General features: G+C 43.9%; 1 protein-coding gene across 1 annotated transcript in view; it reads left to right on the top strand.

Moving 5' to 3' along the window:
* HIBADH (3-hydroxyisobutyrate dehydrogenase) overlaps nt 1–24,105 on the top strand; it is a 1,418,622-nt gene that overhangs the window by 1,037,805 nt on the left and 356,712 nt on the right. Inside the window, exon 6 of the mRNA XM_069648238.1 lies at nt 17,319–17,395. Within this exon, the coding sequence (XP_069504339.1) occupies nt 17,319–17,395 (77 nt within the window). The remainder of the gene's footprint in view (nt 1–17,318; nt 17,396–24,105) is intronic.

Here is a 24,105-nt window from a genome sequence, read left to right as displayed (position 1 = left end):
AAGAACCAGGGCCAGTGTTTAAAAAGAATATATATTTATTAATAAATAGGAACATTAATATTTGCACACATCACAACACACGCCACTTCGCTCCGTGGCCCAACTGCTTTTCTTTCCTAACCTTTCAATTTTCACACAAATTGAAAACATTGGTTGGTTTAGGATAACTCATATTACAGACTCTTTAACCCTACAACTTTTACAGTTGTCATTCTTGGGTTCTTTTCTAACCTGGATACATAAAAAACACAGGTCTATAGAATACTTCAGATACTTAAATCACTCTCCAAATGCTCTTAATGTACAGATTTGCGCAGTCCCCTGGGCATGACATAAAACAATTCAACTTCACAATATATACTTTGCATGGGATTTACTTTAAAAGATGGTAGCATCTTGAAATCTTACCAGGTCAGATGCTTGGCAATACAATTTACATGAAGTTTAATTTAAATAACATGCAAGGCCCACTGGCTGGAACTGGTTTCATCTACTTCTCACTGGGAGTGAGGTCCTGTTTCCACCCTCCTGGCCATCTTTTGTTCTCCTGCACATGTGGAGTTTGTTCCTGGCTGCTCACCATTCCATTAGGTAGGTGCACTGTCTGTGCATTACTGCACCTCCAGGGGAATTATTGAACCTGAAAAATCGAAATTGGAAAAAAAAGAAGAAAAAGAAAAAAGACGAAATTTGCATAATATTGTTGGAAAGGACTGTTTTGTTTGGCATTTTCATCGTGCAGCCATTTTTTGAGCTTTTTAATACCTGGAGCTGCCTTGCTATTTTGAAAGCACACCTTTTTTTCTACTATTGCTGCTTATTTGACTGTTTTTGGCCCTTCCAAGATGGCCGCCGTGGTTTTCTTTGTTGTGTAGGCAGGCTGTGCTGAACCACCTCTCCCTGTGCTGCACTCCCATTGGTTGCTGAGTGTTTTCTTCCATCCAATCAGGGACCGGCAGGCTTCAGCCGGCTCTCTCAGCAAAGGCCCACTTCCAAGGTCCCTGTCTGCTCCCTGTCTGCTTCCGGAACGCTAATTGGGGTCCTCCCTGCACCTTAACCACAATGATGCTGCCACCTCACTCCTCTAAGAAATCCGGACTGCCTTGACTTTGCCACCTCCAGAACTATGGATTAGTTCCCTCCTTATGGACTCACTCCTACCGCCTTTGACTATCACTGTTCTTTCTGCTTGTTACTCCCATGTTGTCATCCTGCTGCGCAGTGCTTCCTTAAACCCTTTGCTAACTTCCGATTCCAAGATTGAAAAAGTCAAATCCTACTGTTTTTGCTTTGTGCTAAAAAGTCAAATCTTGCTGCTCATTGCGAAATTCTCTGTATTTTGCTTGTATACTGTTTCTTCTCTGTAACTTGCCAGCCCAGTGACCTCACCACTCTCTTTTGTCCCACACCTACCTGCCTTAGCCCCCCAGTACCTCCATCCTCTCATCACTTCCACCCCAATGGCGCCTTCTGTTTCTCCTATCTTCTCCAACTGCTTCTCCATTGACTATCCTTCCCTTCTCACTAAGTCTGGTAGGAAGAAGTTCAAAAAGGATATCTTGGCCTCTAACCCTGGTCTTCCTATCGCTGACACCTACTCCAATGCTTCCGCCAGACAGACCCTTGCCGACATCCTCTTTGTCGTTTCTTTGTCAGATCTATGGACTCCTCATATGGTCTCTGCTCTGCCCTATCTCCTCCTCTCCCATTAATGGTGGCACTCGCTGGGAAGTTCTCATGGCTTCCTTCGACTCCTCTAAAGTCATCATAAATGTCTACCTTAATGGCACTGTCATGGTCCAAGGCCCTCGGGCCAATCTCCTCCTCTTTGATAGGTGCTTCCCTCGCCTCATCAATTTCCTCTCATCTCCTGCTGTCCCCTCCTCTTCCCCCTTGGCTACCTTGCCCTCTCTCTCTCCTCCTCCCCTCCTCTGCCCCTCCTAGGGCTCTTTCTCCTCCGCAGGGCGTACCTCTGATCTGTACCCCTCACTGGAAGGTCTTTAAGGCTGGCAACCTTCTTCATATTGCCACTCTCAACTCTCGCTCTGCCGTCAAACACTCCTCTGACATCTACCACCTCCTTGAAGAACTAGACCTTGATGTTCTTGGTCTTACTGAGACATGGTTCACGGCCAGCTCTGTCACGAGCTTTGACACACTCCTTCCTGATGGCTACAAGATCCTCTCAGCACCCAGATCCTCCCAGTCTGGTGGGGGGGTAGCCCTGATCTTTCCTGAGTGGATTCCTGCCTCTGTCATTCCCACTCAGACCTACTCCGCTTTTGAATGCCTTGTCTGTAGGCTTTCTCTCTCGCCTACCCATTCTTACTGTGGTTACCATCTACTGGCCTCCTGGTCAAATCACCTAATTTCTCTCTGAGTGGGCAGGCCTCTCCTCCTCCCTCCTGGCCTCTACCACTCAACTCCTCCTCCTCGGTGACCTAAGTATACATTTAGACTCTCCTTGCTCCTCCTCTGTACTCTTCCATGACCTCTGCTACTCCCTCTCCCTGTCCATCCTCCCCTCTGGCCCGACTCACTCTGCAGGGCACACACTTGATGTCTTGATCTCCTCTGACCTCCCCATCCCTCTGACCACTCCTCTCTGCTGGAGCGATCACTCCCTTCTCTCATCTCATCTCTCCCTCTCCTCCCTCCAAGCCAAGCCTACCCCAACACTGCCACCTACCTTCTCGGACATCCGGCCCATGAAGCGCGTGTCAGTTGAGGCTTTTGCTGCCACTTTCTTCCCCCCCCCCCTCCACCTTTGGCTGTCTCACATCCTGACACAGCCCTGTCTCTGCTCTACACTTCAATTTCTGAAAGGCATGATGCTCTTGCCCCTGTCATGAGGATCTGTTTGAAGTCCAAAGCCAAGTCGAATTCCTGGTATGACTCTGACCTAGCTACACTTAAACATAAGTGTAGGGCAGCTGAGAGGAAATGGAGGTCTTCCTGTTCATCCTCTGACAAACTGGCCTGTTGCCTGCTACAAAGGCAATACCGACTCTTTGTCCTCACCAAGAAGAGAGTCCACATTCAAGCTTGTGTCTCTGCGGCATCTAACAACTCGGCTGAACTATTTAAAATCTGCAAGGAGCTGGCCAACCCTGCTGCAGTCTCTACCCCTCCTGTTGCATCCCAGACTCTTTGCAATGCCCTTGCCTCTCACTTCATTTTAAAATCCCAGGACAGTCTGCCCTCCCTCTCCACCCACACCCCTCCTCTTCCCTCTCCATCTGTGCTTGCTGACCCTCCTTTAGCCAATCTCCCACCATCCTTCTCATCCTTTCCTCTTTTCACCCCTGACGAGGTCGCTAGACAAGTCTGATCTATGAAAGCCTCTTCAAAACAGGTTCATCCCTGTTCCTCTAAAACCATCAAGGCCCACATTCACACCCTCGCTGCGACCCTTTCTGATTTTTGCAACCACTCCTTTGCCTCTGGATCCTTCCACTCCCATCTGAAGCACTCCTTTGTGCATCCTCTTCTCAAGAAACCCACAGCTGAGACTTCTTGTCCAGCTAACTATCGCCCAATTCCCATTACTCCCTTTCTTGGCAAACTCCTGGAAAAGCTGGCCATCTCTCAGCTTAACCTTCATTCCAATTCTATTGGCTGTCTCCATGACCACCAGTCTGGCTTCAGAGCTGCCAGAAGCACAGAAACTGCACTCCTGAACATCCGTGAAGATCTGCTCTCCAACCTTGACTCTAACATTCCCTCTGTCCTCATCCTCCTCGATCTCTCTTCTGCCTTCAACACGGTCAACAATACCATCCTGCTCAACCGTCTCCGTGAAAACCTGGGTATCACTGATCAGGCTCTGGTCTGGCTGACCTCTTTCCTCTCAGATCGACCCTCCCAGGTCCAACTTGGGTCCTTCCTTTCATCTATCTTCCTCTCTACCCGTGGTGTTCCCCAGGGGTCTAACCTCTCGCCTGGCTTTTCAACCAATACCTGGCAACTCTCGCCCACTGCATTGCCATTTTCTGCTCAAATTTCCAGTGCTACGCTGACGACACTCAACTCATTTTCAGGCTGCCCTCTGCCACCTCCTCTCCCATCTCTGATTGCCTAACTGCCATTCAAGATTGGTGTGCCGCCAATGATCTTTGTCTGAATGCCAGCAAGACGGAGAGCCTCCTCATCGGCACACCTTCACCATCCTTTCCCCTCACTCTCTGGCCGGCCTCCCTTGGCCCTCCTCCTACCCCCACCTGCGAGGCTAAGAACCTTGGGGTCATCTTTGACTCTACCCTTTCCTTCTCCGCCCACATCTGAGGTCTCTAAAAAGTCAAATTTCCGACTGCACCTCCTCAGAGGTACTCTGCCTTTCCTCTCCTTCCCCCAGAAGCTCATGGTATCCCAAGCTCTGGTTCTCGCTAGCTTGGACTATTGTAACAGCCTCTTTCTAAATCTACCTGCCTCTTCTCTTTGCCCTCTGCAACTAATTTAGAACAGGACTGCGAGACTTGTCCGTGGCCTCAAGCCCTGGGATCGTATCTCTCCTGCTCTGAAATCTCTCCACTGGCTCCCAGTGGATGCAAGGATTAAATTCAAAACCCTCTGCATTGTCCACAAGGCTTTCTGGGGCCTGGGTCCAAAATACCTTCAGCTATCACTCTGCAAATACCTCCCCTATCGAGCTCTTTGCTCCTCTACCTCCAACTCCCTCTGGGTCACTCATTTTTCAAAGAAACGAGCTGGGGGTAGATCTCTGGGGCCTCCCTCTGGAACAGCCTCCCTGCCACTCTAAAACTTGAGTAGAACCATCTCCGGTTCCGGAAGCACCTCAAGACCTTCCTCTTTTCTTCTACCTTCGCTCCCCCTCTCCCCTGCTGATCTGTTCTCTTGGCACCGTGCACCTGGCCACCCTCTGTCCTTCGGGCGCAGGTACCTTCTCACCCTGCCACCCTCCCGCACTGCCTCCGGGCCACCCCCTGCACTGGGGTCTGTATCTCCCTGTCTGCTGCCTTAAACCTAGCACTTGCAAATTGCTGGCTGCATTACCGCTGTTTGTTGCCTTTATTATGTATTTATTGTTATTTATCTTTTTCTCCTCTGCTTCGCACTTTCCACTTCTCCCTCCTTCCATGCACTTTTCCCCTCCCCTCTCTCCAATGCACTTGCGGGTTCTCAATGTCACTGGGTCTTGTAAGATCGCTGTTTTGTTCTCCCCTTTTCCGCTCCTTTGCCTTGTCGCGCTCTGAAAAACTTGTGTACAAGCGCAATAGAAATAAAATATCAATCAACACTTATTTAAGCAATTTCACACATGCAGCGCTCTTTATTTTTTATTCCTGTGTACACTTGACAGTGCTATGTTCCCTCTAAGCTTGCCCATACATGAATGCGGTACTAGTATATTATGAAATTCTAATTGCTGCATCACATATGGAGGAATAGCATTTAATCCATTAGAGATGACATACGTAGGCACGCACATTGCTGTTACTGTTGAGACCTAGCATTTGAGTCTTAGCCACCTTACTATAGCTGCCTTTATTTATATAAATTAATTGATTACAGCGGGCAAGCCCTTGTATTTACTGGGGCTAATCTAACATGACTGATACCCAAATGCAGAACGGAATGCATGTGTGCTTTTCTCACGTGATGTTTCATTTTCAATATAGACAGTTTAACCTCCTAAATATGCTCTGCAAAAGTTAATTTTCGAAAATCGGTTTCAGAAATGCATTCTAACTACTGCAAAGGTTTACTTGTATGCACCAACACTTGTGGATTACACAACATTATAATGTGATAAGATGGCCGAATTCTTAGACATGGAGAAAGCTGTTATAGGCATGTAGACTCTCTTTACACATTATCAGAGAGCTGCTAAGGTTTAAAACATGGTCCATCATCTCTATCAATCATAACCTACGTGATCAAGCGGTTGGTATTACCGCGAAATGCGTCGTTTTTGTTCAGGTTGCTTCCTTTTTTCCTGCTGCACATCTACTAATGAAGGAACTTTGTGCTGCCTGGATTCAAAGTGGTGGTGTTACCTCTTTCTGCCGAAAGGACATTAGTACTCCCCAGCTGCTGACTGGAGAGCATTCCACTTTTTGCATTTTTTACAAAAGGCTTCTTTTTGGAAATATATATATATATATATATATATATATATATACTCTTTTTCCTCCACCAATAAGCAATGAAGAATCTCTCTTCTGCCAGGGGTCACTTTTTCACCTTCTGGCCAGAGTATGCCCTGAAATCAGTGACTTCACTCTATTTAAGTTGGCAAGACACTTTTTCTGCCCCAGCACAAACCAGATATTCAGTTTACCTTTAACAACCCCAGGCTTCAGGAATTTCGTTTTAATAAGTACACCACTTCCCTTTAGGTGATTTTGGAGTTGGCCACAATACAGTAAGGGACACCCACTTATTTAAAATGACAGTGGGCCTCATCACAATGTTTGGCGGTATCCCAGCGGTAATTGTGCCGGAATACCACCGACGTAAATAACGTTACTGCTACTTGGTCCAGCGCATTGTGTGCCATATGACGTGTAGTGGTGATACAGTAAATCCCCATTCCCTATTGGACCCAATAGGGGTTTTTCGGCGCAATTAATGCCATGCTAATAGCTCTGGAAATAGGCAGAAAAAGGAGATTTTTACCTGAAGCAAAAAGCTGGAGGTAAAACTCAAACATTCCACCCAATTCGAGATTGGACAGAGCGGTAAAGGCAGCAGGAATAGCGTTACTGCCGCATTTAAGGGCTACCACCCATCTAGTGATGTGACCCTATACCTTTAATCAGCGCTAGGAGAGAGATCACAGGTTTCAAACTCTCCAAGGTCACCCCACATTCATTGACTATATGGGAGTTAATTAAATTATTATTTAGTAAAAATATTGAATATCTACTTGGTCTGCGCACCCAATCGAAAAGGGAAGCTATTAAATCAAACAGAACCCCACAAGACTTTGTTTGGGTGGGCAGGTTACTTACATGGAATACCTCTGTTTTTTGTGTTCAGGCAAAATCATCAAGGCTTCTGGATGCTCAGAGGAAACATAGGAACTTGGTTAGATGGCCTCTCCAGATTCAGTCGTGGATACTTCCAGAATCCATCCCTTTATTTGCCTATTCAGGAACACTCCATATGTTAGTCTTCCTCCTAGTCTAATCCACCTCTCAGGCAATCTTGGTTCTCTAACACAGTTTTTCAGCAGTTCCAACTAAGATGATTTCTGACAGATCTTCCCTTTCCCATTGTGCATCTCCTTATAAATCTTTAACCACTCCCCAAATTATCTAAATTGGGATGTGCCAGCTGATTTGCTAACTATTCTGGTTAGTCATCTATTGTCCATCCTCATCGCAATGATTGGGTCCTTTAGTTACTTGGCATCACCCCTGTGAGTCATATCTCCACTCCTTTGAAGTTGCATTTTTGACCACTTCAGTTATGACCTTGAAAACTGCAACATGGCAAAATATTTTAACTTTCAAATAGGATTGACAAACTATGTTTCAGAAATGGTCTAACCATGCCAGACTTAATGAAATGTGTCTGGCGTCAGCACTTTGTTGCAGGTCTGAAGGAGAGAATTTAATTTATTCAAACAGGAAAAGTCAGTGTCACAAGATTTTATATACATGTATTTAATTCAATAAGCTATCAACTCCCTGAATTTCTGATTTGTGAACTTTCCTGGGAAGCTATCATCACATTTCAGCTTATACCTTCAGTTCCAAAGTTTGTTTAAACATAGAGGTCTTCTCATAAGCTTTTTAATGATATTCAAACCATTATTCTGCAATTTATGGTTCCCGAGTAATGGGCAAAGTATGACCCTCCATACAATCCTATGTAGAAATAATGACATGCATTTTTCCCCCTTCAATTAACTGTCACATGTTTGCTCCCAAGATCTGTATGTATGCCTGGCCTCTGTCCTTCGTTGACCCAAGCCTGCCATGAAAGCACTTAACATTTCTTGCTCCCAGGGTTAATGACCATCTGTCATCATCTTCCTTGGGTCGAGAGTTTAACTCCACCCCATCACTCATGTGGCAGTCTCCTGTAACTTGTCACTTGTCAGTTAGATCCTGGCCTTCACCCGCAATCACCTTTTAATGCCATGTCTTTTTAAAAGTTGACTTCCATTAACTGGCAATTTTGTTTTCAAAGTGGCCATCTGTTCACCTCATAAACCCTTTGTCCGGCACAAGCTCTGCCCTTTTTCTTGGCTCTGTGAGCTTCAAGGACGTTCCCTGATATTCGGATAAGGGTAGGGGAGAGGTCTGCAGTGCCTAGTCCTTCGAATTTCATGAGAAAATCTCATTTGGCTAAGCACAATTTTTCTACATGCACAGAAAACTGGCATTTGTTAATGTTAAAGGATATTTGTACCGTGCACTATCCCCACCGGAGTGGTCCCCTGGCGCTCTGTTGCAATTCCTTTTCACATCGGCCTGCTTTAATATCTCAAATCATGTCAACACTGTCCCACTTCACATTATAATATACATTTGAATGGTTCAGGCCAAGTAGTTTCCCCTGTAAACAACCGTTCTACCCAAATTGCAAAATGCATTAATTTCTCTAGCCGCTTTTTCTTTGGGAAGAATGCATTTCAGTGTCTCAATATCCTGTAATGGAAGGTAGGTCTAATTTCTTTTCTGCCTTGCTTTTTCGTTTACTTCAAGTAACTTTTGTTTAGTGTTGTGCTTTACTTATGTTGTTTCTATTCGTTCTGTCAACAGATCTCTGCTTGTTAGATTTATTTGGGACTTTTCAACCCTCCTTCGTGATTCTAGGGAAGTGTGTTTGCCCCTTTATCCTCTATTTCAGATCTTTCACTGAGACGTTTTAGCATTTGTTTGGTATATTTTGGAGATATTATGGTATGCATATCAGAGTGACAGCTGGCCTGCAACCATGCAAGTTCACCTCTCACTATTGCACCCATATCAATTGGAAATATGGTGTGTGGCATGAGTGGGCAAGAAGATCCCAGGGTTCCTTTGGCATGAGGTTCCTGATCGTTCTGGGAAGTCCCGAACAGCAAGGCTGGCAGGTGTATGGGTGGTAGAGCCTGCTGCCGTGGTGCAACTTGCTCATAACTCATTTTGCTTTAGCGCAGCATGGCAGCTACCTACCTTGGTTCATGGGCGATGCCTTTGCCTTGAGTAAACACCTGAGGCCACAATTGAGTTTTTCTAGAATATACTATTTTTTTACTGCCAATATTTCACTGATCTGTGACCTTGTTATGGAGATGACACATTAGGCTCATTTGCACCCACAAATCCACACTTGTTTTATTCAAATAAGTCTAACTGGATAGCCAGTGTGACAGCCAAGATCTTTCTCTATGCCCAGGGCCTAGACCAATGCTTACCCGGTGACTCGCAGGAATGCCCTTCTCATTACGCTTCACCTTGTATTTTCTAATAAATGTGTGCTCATCAGGCTTTATATTCACAAACCTTTAGAATCAACACAACACCCACACAGTTTAACACTTGCTCTCTTTCCACACATTTTCTGAAGCTATTGCCTGATTGCTGAAGTCCCATGTCTGGTTCTGTGGACAGCAGAGTGGGTGGCTCAGTGGGCTGGGTGTACCCTAAGTGAGTGGATGATGAGCATGGGTGAGGTTTGGAGAGTGTCCTAAGATCAAAGATCATCCCCCCCACTACCCTTCATAAGGAAGGGGAGAAATCCTAAGATAAGCCTTCCCAACCCCCCCAGCCCCAACAAGTCATGTTATGTTATGTAATAGTGCATTTGTATAGCGCTTTACCAGTGGTCCATATCAGTTGAAGGAGTAGTGTGGCATATAGTGCTTAGGTGGACTTGGAAAGTATAATAGAGGAACCTTGCCCCCCCTTCTGTACACAACCCTACTGTGGACACTCTCTCCAATTGAGAGCGCCTAAAGCTTTCTCCAGACTGATCAAAAGTCCTAGCATGGGAAATAAACACTTAATTTTACCCACATCAATTTCCATCACACTACACTAAATGCGTTTGCTTTCATACTGTTCCAATCCAACCCAGGGTATTGGAGAAATCATTTCAATGGGCGTGAGCGCTGGAGTCCCGTGCTTGATAGTTTTGCAAGTTCATGGGTTCTTTACAGGGTTATCTGCGTGTGCGCTCTATAGACCCACACTTGATTAAATTTTGCAAGTTTCTGATTTTCCGACCACAGATGTTTTAGAATCGGATATAAAGTTATCAATTCATTGTCTCTCTGAAGACCATTTCCTCTCTGAAAAGTTACATAGTGTTGGATGACTTTGCTACTATTGAGAATGGCACAATTATATTAAAGGTCTGGATTCAAACACTTCTTTTTAGGACTGCCTCCGTTGGGGATGGGGAGAGAGTCCTTTCCATGCATTTGTCTCGTTTCTTTTTTTATGAAGGTCATCAGTATAATTTTGGATGCCCATACGTGATGCAGAGAGACTTGGGTGAGTCTTTTGAGTTTCACATCTGCATAATTTGTTGCTGGTGCCAATAGTCTGGTTTTCTCAATCAGTTTTCGAAATAAATTTCAGATGCCTGCATCCATAGTATTAAGTATTAAGTATGAATTAGTAGGTCTAGCTTTTGAATGTGTAGGCATTGATGGGTTCAAGCTTGTTTGGAGGGGAACAGAGTGATTTGAAAGCCTTTTGTAAGGGAAATGTTACTGGCAATTTAAGTAATTATTTGATTTTCCCTTTCTGTAGTATAATTTTGTATTGCAATATTGTTTATATTGTATGTGATTTTTGATTACTCTAGCTATGTAAAACCCTAATCACTCAGTAGTGCTTTATGAAGGAATTAGGATCCCCCAAGTGACTGCCTTACAAATATCGAATAAAGGGATACCTTATGAATCCACATAGGGGTCCGCCATGCTCCCGGGGCATGCTGAAAAAGCAATGGAGATTGTAGAGCGTATCCATCTACTTATCAAGAAGGTTGAGGCCTTATTCCTCGCTCGGCTGCCCCAGAAATTGTCTGACATTCCTTAAGTTTTGTCCAGATAGGTTAGCAGCACCCTTCACATGTTCAGATCTTTTTCTGAGACCTAGGCGGCTCTGCATAAAAGGTTGGGAAAACAATGTCTTTGAACCAATTAAATTTTAAGATAACCTTGGGAAGAAAGGAAAGGCCACATTTAAGAATGAGATCCCCTGGCTGGACAGTTAGAAAGGGAATGGATTGATTAGAGAGCACATGTGTCTCTTAGCTGAGGTAATGGTAATGGCTACTAGAACACGTCTGAAGTATCAAACCTTTCAGATAAATGGAGTCCATTGGTTCACAATAGCGAAGAATCCTGAGAACTAGGGGAAGATCCCGAGACGGGACCCCTGACAGAGGCAGGGGTCTGGGCAACAAGATACTTATTAAGTGTTTTAACACAACCTAACCTTCCAATAAACCCTATAAGGTTCACAGAGCGCCCCAGTCACTGACATTTGGTTAATTTACAGTTGACACTACCAACCCCTTTTTGGGGAAACCCCCTTGAGAAACAAAATGATCTATGGGATACCACAATAAAGAGGAGGAATGTTATTCCTAGTCCATCAGTCCACAATATTCATCCACCACCTTCAGTAAGACTTCTGGATTGCCGGGAATACTGAACTGCAGTTGCCACACTTGAAACACTTGTGTATAGGCGCGTTACAAATGCCATATCATATCACATGTTCCGATAGGCACCTGCTATGCAGATTCTTCCTCTCAACTTCAAAACCACCTACTTCCATCTGTTGGGGTGGAGACCCTCTATTTGACCTGAGACTGCAGAGGAACTTGGAAGGAGCAGCCAAACCCAGGCCACTGCCATTTCAGGGAGAAGAGAAAACCAGGCCCCGTATCAAGTGGAGTACTGCCAGAATAATCTCTACCCCGGAATCTCCGATTTCTGACTCCGTTATTTAAGGGAGTCTGGGGAAAGGGTGCATATAAGAAGCCAGATGGTCACATGCTCTTTCTAGAGACGGGCGCCTGCTACCTTTTTTGTATTTTTTTGCAAGGAACCTGGTTTTGGTATCCCTAAGTTAACTGGGGGATCCCAGACGTGGACCCCTTGCTCACTGTGCTCAGAGAGGCACAGCTCCACCTCTCCGATGAGGCCCAACAAGGCTGAAACACGTGAGTGGGGTTGTACTCTTGTTCAAAGGAGGTTTGCCTGGCATTTCGGTGCGGGACTGCCCTTGTAGGCGGGACAGACTGATATGCAAATGGATATTCCTCCTTTGTGAAAAGTACAATGAGCAAAACGCAATGGCTGCGGACTCTCAAAGTGGGAAGAAACCCTCATGCCATGTTCTTTCTAGGTAGGGGCGCCTGCTACCTTCTTTGTACATCAGAGACTGTATCCACTTCCCATGCACTTTTGCATGTGTAGTGGGCCCATAGAAACAAAAAGGTGGGATGTGAAACCTCCCGCTGAGCAGAGATGTCCACTCCCCCTTATGTGTACTGCCCAAAGGGATGCAGGAGGACTCTTTGACCTGCAACCCATCAAGAATGCCAGACACTGGAGGCTTGAAATTCCTGGCGTGTTGTACACTGCATAGTTGTCATATTGTTTGATCTTATATTCACAGCTTACCTGTGGTTTTGGCCTTTGAACAACTTTAGAGCTCAGTACACAGCTGAACATTTCTTCCATGTGGAGGAGCGGCCCTTCAGCGATACAAAGAATGACCCAGAGTTGTACCTAATCCAAAGCAGTTGGTCTGTGCAGTAAAGGTTTCTGTTCCTGAAGCCACCATTGCATTACTGTTGTCAATTCACCCACAGGAATCATTGCTTTATATTCCTTGGCAGCTAGAACCCAGTTGACCGCCGAGTCCATCTGAATAATTGAATGGAACAGTCCTCTCAATCTCTCCACCCTATACCGTGGAAGAACTACTCCCACCAGATCTGTTCTGAAATGCCCCAATGTACTGCAAAACCTGAGGTGGGATGATATGTGACTTCTGACGGTTATTCAGCTTGTCTTCTCCAAAAAGAGGGTAATGTTTTTAAAAGATACGTGGAATGGAAATGTCCCCTACCTCTTTCCATTTCCAGAGAACCTTCTTTTTAAAGTCTGAGACCACCAGTAAACTCTGTTTTACTGTGTTTATAAAGGTTTATCTTTGGATCGTGTTCTGGGTCCAATGAATCCAGTGAGGATATTAAACACGTGATGGCCACTGCTCTCCGCCATCAGATATTTGACTTTTGATAGTCTGTGGAAGACTGGCACACCGGAATAATAGGATGACACAGATGAATAGGAGGACGCTCTTCGTTTTCTTCCCTTTCTGTTCTCTCGGGATCTGCTTAGCCATTTTGTAATCCTGAGCAGATGAGCGATACATTATTCTGTACTTTTTCTCCTTCCTCATTTTTCTGGGTAGGGGAAGATGATTCGGGCCCTGAGGGAGGGGGTAGTACTGACAGCCTGGATGACAATGTGCTTTCTTTTGAGGAGCCCTCCCTGACACCCACAGTGCCAAAAAGTAACACTGATCAATGGATGGGATGCAATTTTGGTATCACCAGGTCGTGCATTGTCCTGCAGGTGCAAATCCTAATTAAGTTTGCTGCCAGGCTGTAAATAAGGGCTAGGAACATATTGTGCCTGTTTTACATATATTCTTGTGCACACCAAGCCTGCAGACATGTAGGCAGCCCAGTTATACACCTACTAAGGTGCCCCATGTGGCCTTCTAGAGTATGTGTATTTTTCCCCCCAGTAGTGTACCCAGAGGGATTCTTGTGCCATTAATTGGAACCCACCCCTGGAGTCCTGCCAGCTGATATCTGTGAATGGGATGCACAGCCCTGATCCACTCTGTGTGCAGACCCTTTCTACCACTTGATTGCTGCATGGTAGCTCTCGCCGCAGTCCTATGTTTGGTAGTAATGAACAGTAATCTTCGGCTCCATCCCTTCCCTGGTTTCGGTCATATCCAGGATACCGGTCTCCAAATCCACAAACCCACAGCACCACTGTACCGCTTCCACGTACCTCAAACTGCAGGTCCATAGAAGGGCACTCCTACTTTAGTAGGTCTAAGCTCCAAACAGCGTTGCTTCTCATGCCCTGCACTGGGAAGCTACAGCAGCCAAAAGCCTCCCATTCGAGCCCCAGTCTGGCGACAGGAAATGAAAAACAGAGGCTTGTGAAATAACAATTGAATAATATGCCTCCAAAAGGGGAGAGGAGATTGGACAATTACAAGTTGTAAAATGGCTTCTGTGAGGGAGTGGGACTGTGCTGTGGCAAGTAAGAGAGACATGGAGGTAATGCAAAAATTTATTTTTTTAACTATTGAATTTGTTGTCTTTTAGGAGATTAACGTAGTTCTGTTATTGTTTTTAGTATTTTTAACTTCTGCTAGATTTGATGCTTGCATTCTTTCATGGCGATAACATGGTTATGGTTATAGAACACAAATTGTAAATTAATGCTTTTTATGCAGGAATTTGCAGTTACAAAGAAAGGTCTAGCCATGTGAGTTGTTGCTTGAATCAGCTTCTGTCACTTGAAGGCAAACCATACTCGTCCAAGGCATTCAATGATCAGAGCTCAAATTTACAATTGCCACTAGCTATCAGTGAGTGGTAACTGGCAAGTTGAATTGGTGTGCATGTGGACAATGCAGGGGTGGGAGATTTTTTGTATTCATGGCGACTATCATGCAACCTGAAAGGTTTACCCCTGCATTGGTTCCCAGCTACCAGGCATGACTTTCTAAAGCTCAAAAATATATGCAACTAAACTCTTCAGTGTACTGTACTTGGATGGGTACCGTGAGGAGTCCGAAAGGTGAGGAGGACAAGTAGATGGATTTTTCTCACAAGTAGCCATTTTATTAAATAATAAGGGGAAGAAAACCTTTCACTAACCTAATGAGGATTTCCCTACCTGTCAAACTAAGACTAAAGGAAAACACTTGTAAGAAGGTTTCTGCCCCTCACACTTAAACATACAACAAAATCATACAGATATCATATGGCCAATTAAATTCAACAGTATAATAGTTGCAAACATAAACTTTTCAAACATGTATTCTTGTAAACTGAGTCGGATCTCCCTTCCCCAAGATTAATGCAGGATTTTCCAAATAAAAGTTCCAATCAAGAAATTTCTTTTCAACATCCAAATTCTGCTCCAAATGCAATACAAAGTTCTCATCCTTTCAAAAGTATTTCACTTTGCACTTGGGCCTATTAAACAAGGTTTATCACTCCTCAAATATAATTGTTCAAAAGTTCCCACAATCTCCTGTTCAAACCAAAAGACTTTGTCTTCAGACTTCTAGTCTGTTTTCAATATAACTTTTCTTCTTTATAAACAGTTTTGTCAGGATGGTTTTACCAGAGTTCAAATCATAACACATTAGTGGCGTTGCCACTTTCTTTCAACCACAACCTTCAACCACAAGGTAGTACTTCAATGTCGTCTTCCTGTTTCACTAACCTACCAGGACTGCCACTTAATAATCCTTTTCCTGGTATACTCGCCTGCCAGGATGAAAGCTCCCACCACTACTACAAGTACTTTGTGGTGATGCTTGCTTCCGGCTTTAAAGAATATTTTTAACTGTCACCATCATTGAATCTCAAAAATTCTTTCATATTGAGACGATGCACATTGATGCTGTTTGTTCCATTGGTATGTGTGCCATTTGTACTGCAGTTTATGTTCCTCTCCCCTTTAGGCTCTCTAAAGGGAGGGCTTCTCTCCTGCCATCTTTTTGGTCATTCACATTTCTCTCCTTAGAAAAACTATTTCCCCTTTCTCTTATAATTGCCTTCTTTTGGCTTAGGCAATGCTGGTTGTTATTGTGTCCAATATTACCCTGCTTTACTTGGGCAATGATGGTTGTAATCTGTGTTAACTATTGTCCCCTCTTTACTTTGGCAATGGTTGTTGCAGTTATTCCCCTCTCGCTTTACTTCGATGTGTATGTTAGGCCACACATACTTTCATTCATTCGGTATTCAAAACAACCGTTGGCAGCTAGCGGTGTAGTGCGTAGCACCGCAAGGTCACCTAATGGAAGCCAGCTCACCAGTTTTCCTTTGTGCGTTTGCTCAACCCGCTGCAGCTTCAGCATTCTCTTCTCACGTTGGGTCTGTGGTGTTTTAGCTCCGGTCATGCTCCTGCAGCCCGTGCTTACTGCAACAGGAGCTTGTCACTTTCCTGGCATGCTCTGGTGAACGGCATCCACCGGAGCATGACGCTGGCCAGGGAGAGCGCCTCCCTCCCACGGGACAGCCAGCAACTGCACTGCTTCCCGCTGTGCATCCTCTGCAAGGTAAACTCCCAGCTTCTACGACTCTCTCAGCACTGCACTCTGCTGAAATCACAGCAGCGTTGCCACCATTGTCTTTCTGCTTCTCCCACTGCTGTGGTCCACTTCTCCTTCTAATACTTCTACTTATGGCCTACAATCGAAGGGGCTTTAAATGTTCAAAGGTCCCGCTCAGGTGTGGGTCATTAGAACCATTAGACTGCGCATTGCAGTTTTGTGCTTCTGAGCCCCTCTTCCTCGTCCCAGTACCTACAGCATTATAGGACCTGAAGTACCTAATGTTCTGCTGACTTTTTATATCAAAGGCTTTAATTTTACAATAGGCCATTAAGACCGTGGGATCCTCAGGGAAGTTGGCTAAAGGGTTCTCCCAATTCTCCTGACCAGAGTCCCCTCCCATGTGATCCTCCCGCAGAACACCACCCCCATGGTCGGGGTCAGGAAGCATCTGCCTTTCAGTGGCCACGTGAAAGGGGACCCCGACAGTGGTCTTTGGGCTGATCACCTCTGCTTTATCACAGTACATTCTGCACTTGATGCATAGTGCTTCGTCAATCAATTATACATGCATGTTAATCAATGAACTATTCAGTGGTCTCTAACAATAATTCTCCAGTATTGATGATTTTAATGTGATCACATGTGATTCTCACTCGTGTCCCAGCTTTTCATGAGCATTTGTCTGTTATCCTTTCATTGCTTCAAGAGATATGCAGGATGGTGCAATGTGATGTCCTAATAACTTTGTAAAGCAGCTTCATTTAAAGGTATTTCAAAAGAGCTTTGTGTTTGTGATGCAGGAAAGATGTGTCTTAAAAAATATATCCAACATTATCTATATGCTTGTCCAAACATTTTTGCCATGTACTTTTATTTTGCAGAAACCCATAGCACTATGCCATCAGTTATTCTTTTATACACTCTGTCCGTAGTTATCATTGCTGAAACTGCTGTTATGTTTTTATCGTATAAGAGATTGATATTTTTGTATGATCTCATTCTTTTCAGGCTGCAAAGATCTGCAACAATATGCTGTTAGCTATTGGCATGATTGGAACAGCGGAGACCATGAATCTTGGAATAAGGTTTGTGTTTTTTTTTGTTGTTTTTAATTAGGGGTTTTAGTTGAATTTCCTTTTGTAGTCTCCCCTTAAAGGACGACAAGCTAATTTAGCAGATTAACTACTTGCCTCAGGTGACTGTATTTATCCTGCAGCATACAAGTTTGAAACCCAGCAGGACAGAATAAGCCCTTCATCCTTCTGAGGTCAACAAATTAAATACCATTGCATTTTTTAGTAAACGTTAAGCTCCCTGTATGACCCCACCCATGTACAGACTGGAAGTTATGGGGCTGAGTCAAAGCCTGGGTGCAGAGGGCACTTAACAAGGCTTACGGACCCAAAACTCCTGGTTGAAGGGCAGGTTAATAAAGCTATTATGCTACATTTAAGGGAAAATAAGGGGCTAAACCCAGGCCTATGGGGTGAGGAATCTGGGAGGGTCGTTGCAGGGAATTGGCTTTAATAAGGAAGTATGCAGCAACATGAGATTGTGGCGAAGAAGAGGTTATGTCTGCAAAGAGTGGCCCAGAAAAGAATCAGGTAGGCGACGGGGGTGGATTCATGGCCCTGGGTCCCGTCTGTCAGGAGCAAACCAGGTTGCAGGTAAGAAGCACTGGGAGGCGGGCCCTCTCATGAGTTAACCCCTGGGATGCATCTGTATGGAGCAACCTTGGTGAAGAGGAGTGGCAGCACAGCTCACAGCGACGCTCCTATGTTGATGGGGCAGCACTGGTGTTTCCCATGCATCTGCACATCCTAGCCTTTTTTTGCTCGGCAATCCCTTATCTGTTCTCCAGTCATACCACTAAGGGAATACATGTGCATCCTATTCATCCAGCCTGGGTCCTTTTCCGTATGCTGCGTTTTTGTGCATTCATCTTCATATGGGAATGTCTTTCTCGACCTCCATCTGGGTTTGCCCATTTTCCTTCAAATTGTCCACTTGTGCACGCTGCTAAATGACTGAGACATCTTGCTCAGGAATTTCTGTTGGAATAAATGTTCTGGTTGTATTCATGGCATATGGTATTAAGGAACAGACAGCAGCTTTCATCTGACGTTCTCTCTCCTACCTCCTTCATATGCTGATGCCATAGGTTATTTTTTTTAAGTTAACCGAATTGTAAAGATATGTGTTTGTCTTCTTGGTCCTCCTCAACATCCATTTTTACTTGAAATAACCTCCTATTTATATTGGAAAACAGGCTGTCTGTGCCTCTAGTAGGGCCAAAAATAGATTCATTAATATCTTCTATATCTGTACTACCTTTTGCCACATTTCGGATTGCCATAATAACGAGAAAAACACAAATCATAATACCAATTGATATCTTCAATATTCCATGGAAACCTATTGACTTTCTGAATGGCAATGAACTTCTAAAATGTTGAAGCCTCTCAATTTTGTATATACCTTAATTTGCAAATGTGTTATCTCCTTTTTAATCACTTCTATTTCAGAAACTGGAGCATTACTGCAATTATCACTCGTTAGACAATGAATTATTCTTGGGGTCCTCCAAAAACGTGATATGTATTCCTCTTCCTATTAGAACTGGATAGTTCTGCAATATGTAGGAAAAATGAACAGTTAAGAATGTGTATACTAGTGTAATGACAGTATCATAAACAATGGTTGATGCTTTTTGTTTTTTCTTCAAAGTCCGGACTCTTCTCTTATTGTCTCTTCAGGCCTGTCTAAAAAGAGTGTTCCAAGGTAACTGCAAGTCTATTCTCTTCTTGTCAGATTTGCGAAACGAGGATCTTTAGTTGATTCAAAAAATGTTGAACCCTAAACTAGAGTGCTTGTGTGCACTTCATTCTCCTTGTTTTCATTTCTAGCCATCTGGCGAGTCTGCATGCGCGTAACTACTTATTTTGCTTCGTTTGGATGGATCAGCACACTCTGAACTACTTCTCTTGCTTCTCTTGGGATGTCTTTGAGAAGGGCTGATGTTTCACCTTTATAAGGTTTGACATTGTGTAGATGTAGCCATGCTCTTCGCCCCTTCAATTTACCAGCAGTGGGGCTAGCTTCCTCCACCTCATGGAGGCCCCTCAAAGCGGGGCCTACTCCAGGTGCGTATGAATTCACACACCATCAACTGGTCTCCTGGATACAACCTTGGGGGTTTCAACAAAATTTCTGTTTCATATGATTATCTTTGCCACTTTTTGTTGGCCCCTCCCTTCTGTTCTTGAACTGTTGAGACACGATAGAAACACTTGCAATCATTGTTGTTAAATAATCGTGCATCTCGTTTCCTAATGCCTTCGCTAAACTGCGAGCATCAGTTCTTACCCAGGTTGGAGGAGTTAATGGGGTTCTCATACAGTGTCCCGTCACCAACTGTGGAGGTGTTGGATGGTGATCTTAATCGGGTTGATTTCTCAGGGCATATAAAGAAAGGGACAGGCAATGTAGCCAACCCTTTTTCAGAGAGATTTTTAGCTTTGCTATGCGCCCCTTTTTATCTGTTTAATCTCTCACAGACTCCATTGAACTGTGGGTGATAAGTAGAGGAGAACTTGTGTTTTATACCTAAAAGGAGTACTATCTGCTCAAACAGGGCATCAGGGTGTCTGCATGGACCTGCCTCTATCCATCTAGAAAAGGACATACTACGACCAGCATATATCTGCAGCCGTTTCATATATACATAATCTATATGCAGATGCTGAAATGGGTCATTGGGTCTAGGGATTGCTCCTCTCACTGTTCGTAAAGTGTGCCATGCAGGGAATTTCTGGCACACTATGCAATTCACAATGAACTGTGCCACATGCTCCAGGAGATTGGGTGAGAACCATTCTTCTGCAATTGTTGCAGCTAGATTCTCTCGAATCGTATGTACTGAGTAGTCAAGCTGCTCCAGCCCTACTCTCAATAATGCTAGAGGCATAACTGGCTTTCCAGTGCTACTTTGCCTCCATAAATCTTGTTCTTCTTGTGGAGTTCGACCTTGTATTTCTATAGATACCATGTTAAAGCCCTCCTTTGCTAAACGTGTATCATCCTGTTAGTTGTTCAACATCTTCTTTCTCTAAACTAGATGTGGGTGGTAATTGGCCACTTTTTTGGCCTCTACATATGTGGCTTTGTTTCAGTGGGAAATTAAATCTGCTTGTTTAGAATGCACTGAGTATTTTAGACTACTAGGGTTATTGGGAGACTGTTTCTATAAGCCTATCCAATAGGGCCGCATGTTGCACTGAAATGCCTTCTGCGCGAAGGAAGCTCCTCCTTTTCCAGTGTGACAAACCTGCATGTACAGCTGACGTCACATAGGCGGAGTCTGAGTACACAGTGACTTGCTCATAATCAAAACTCTGCAGCGCTTCGATGAGTGCTACTAATTCTGCAGCCTGTGCTGAATAATTCAAAGACAATCTCATGGTCATCACTACCTTGAATTCACCTTCTCTATTCAGTTTCACTACTACTGATCCCGTGTGCCTTTCCCTGTCGAACCATCAATAAAAACAACTTCCCCCTCCAGATAGCATTTTAGCATTTTCTCTAGCTTGGGGAATTTCATTTTAATTCTCAATATACGTTGTTCATTCATTTACATAGTCAGCCTCTCCTACTGGTCCAGGTATAAATGTTGCTGGATTCACTCTTGCATCTAAAAATGTTCATTGCTTGGTTGGAATTAAGCACCTCATATCCAATGCTTTTTGTGTGGTCAAAGTACTTTTAGGCTTCTCTACGAATACAAATAATGCATGCTCTATGAATAAAGTTATTGGGCACCCAATCGTTGTACTCAAAGCTTTTTCAATTGCAAATGTAGCAGCAGCTAAGGATTGCTCACAGGGATAGTGTCCCTTCATTACTGGATCTAAAATCCCATTGTAATATGCCAATGGTTTATGTCCCTGTCCTAATGTCGTCTTCTGTGTAAGAACTGCTGTCATGACTTCTCCATTTGAATGGGAGAATAAATAAAAATGTTCATTGTAATCTGGGATCCCTAACACAGGGGATGTACTAATTGTCTTTTTCAATTCTTCGAACCCTTCAGTCATCTCATCTGTCCATGTTATTGCGCTCTTATCTACCTGTGCTTCATTAAGTCTGTTTAAAAGTGGTTGAATGCACGTACTGTAATTGAAAACCCTGGCCCTGCAATAATTGCATAAGCTAGAAACTGTTGCATTTCCCTCAACGTTTTATGTGCTACGGTTTTCATGATTGCTTCTGCTGTTTCAGTTGTCACTTTTTCCCTTCATGAGGGATCATCTGTCCTATGTACAAGACCTCTTCTTGACAATATTGTAATTTATCCTCGTCTACCTTATATCCTTTTTCTGTGAGTATAGTCATGAGTTTAACTGAGTCTTCTCTACACCTTTCCTCCATCTCACTACAAACAAAAATGTCATCCACATACTGAATTATTGCACTTTCGAGTTGGACATTACCCAAGTCCATCTGAAGGACTCTGTTAAAGATGGAAGGGGACTCACAGTACCCTTGAGGCAAACTAGAATGTTTCAGGTACGTATTTCTATACAAAAAGGAAGTCAAATCTTCATGAAGGAGAATTGAAAAGAATGATTTTTTAAATCGACAACTGCAAAATATTTGGCCGTGGAGGGGATGTTTAGACAGTATCGTCGCAGGATTCGGAACAAAAGGAAGCTCAGCTTTGTCTATATTGTTTAGAGGGCGAAGATCCTGAATAAATCTCCACAACCCCCCGCCCCTTTCATTTTTTCACAGGATACACGGCCGTGTTACATGATGAGTCTGATTTCACCAATATACCTTCTTTCATTAAAGCGGAAATGGTTTCAAATATACCTCCATCCGCCTCTCTGGAGGTTGGGCTATTGCTTTGCTCATGGTAAAAGAGCTCCTGGTTTTAATTACATTTTAATTGCACCTATCCCTTTCAATAAACCCACATCATATGGGCTTGTTGTCCATAATATCTCTGGCACTTTCTTGAAGTCTTTCTGAAAAAATGTCAGTGGTCTTTTTACCAATACCATTCTTTGCTGCATTTCTATATTCTTCACTTTAATCCAATAAGTAATACTTTTGAAAAATACTAGTTTATCTTTGGAGTAGTCATCTCTAAATAGTTCTTTGTTTTTCTAATCTCTCAACCTGTATCCTTCACTGAGGGTTATCACCGTTCTCCATCCCCTTCCTTCATCGTTTGTCCCATGCAGCATCACCTTTTCTTCTCTAAACACTGCTGCTTCTAACTGTAAGGGAATGATGTGCGCTTCCTCATCGTCCATGGGGATTTCTGGTCTAAACAAAGATTCATCGGGACTTCTCAATATTTTACCTACCAACCTGGGTAACAATGACAATAAAATAGTCACTACATACAGAAATAGTTCAGGATCTAAAGGCACTCTTCGTAATGCCTTCTGGCCAGTAAAGGCTAATATAAACTCTCCCACATTCATATGGTGTTTCCCTGGAGTAGATCACCCTGTTTCTTCGTCGGTGAAAGATATTGTCATGTTAAGTTTGGTCATTAAGTCACATCCCAATATATTGACTAGCGTCTGCCTAGAGTACAATAATGGCATTGACATATATCATGTTCTCTTATAGAAATTGGTAATTCGTCTGTAAAAGGAACTAAACTAGTCGCCCCAGAGAACCCTTGAGCATTCATGGCAGCATCTGACATTGGGTATTTTCCCTCATGGACACAGGAACAAGTGGCTCCACGGTCTACTAAAAATGAAAATGTCTTGCTTCCTATCATCTTAACCCTTGGTTCCTCTTGCGGGTCTGGTGTCGCTGATAGTACTGAACACATCAAGTCACTCTTCTCCTATTGTGGATATAAATTCATCCCTGTAACTTTGAAAGGATTTCCTCCCATCAGTTGCACTCCCCATTTTGGGTGCAGCTGCCTGTTGTGTTCCTGGGGTCATGCTCTATTGTAGTACCACAGCCTGCTGTATCTGTGCTTGCTGTGGTTGAGCCTGTTGTGTTTGCATGGGTGTCTGCTGTGGTTGCCGTTGCAGCGATTGCATTTGCAGCAGTGCTGGCTGCATTTGTTGGGGTTGCGGTGCATATGTCTGAGCGTACGTGTGATCTTGGACATAATATTCCTGCGGTTCTGCATGATATTGTGGAGCATATCCCATTCCCCCTCTCTTGGAGCTTGCCAATTCTATTGCATGCCTCCTCTGCAAGTCTTGGCTATATGACCCATTCTTCCACAATTCCAAGACTGTTGTGGCTGTCCACCATTAAATCCTCCTCTTCCCTGAGAGGTTTGAGATCCACCTCATCCTACTAGTCTAGGCCCATTCCCTCTTCCCCTTGGCCAAAAATGATACCCACTCTGGTCTGCGGCATATCCTGCTTTATTTTGATGCCCTATCTGTATCTCCTCTGTCACCACTCCTTCATTACTCATCAGTCCCGCTCCCTCGGTGGCTATTTTGGACAACCTCTTCTGAACTAACTTTGCTTCGTCACCCTTTCTGTTCTCGTCTTTCTCCTTATTTTTCTCCTGCATCAATCGGCAGTCATGCACAATTATCAATTGTATTTCCGGCCATGGCTTTGCTGCCATTCCCACCTGTTTTTTCAACTGCCGTTGTACTGGCTTTTGCAACCCCTGACACAATATGTGATAAAATAATGCTCCTTTTTTATCCCATGATTCACAAGTCTCCTGCCTCCATTTGTCCTGAATATCTTGAATAAAGGCAACAGGATATTCATCCTCAACCATGTTCCTGGT

The sequence above is a fragment of the Ambystoma mexicanum genome, chromosome 2q (assembly GCF_040938575.1).
Source record: "Ambystoma mexicanum isolate Mex_15411 chromosome 2q, UKY_AmexF1_1, whole genome shotgun sequence".
NCBI lineage: Eukaryota > Metazoa > Chordata > Amphibia > Caudata > Ambystomatidae > Ambystoma > Ambystoma mexicanum.
This window is presented reverse-complemented; position numbering and strand designations above follow the sequence as displayed.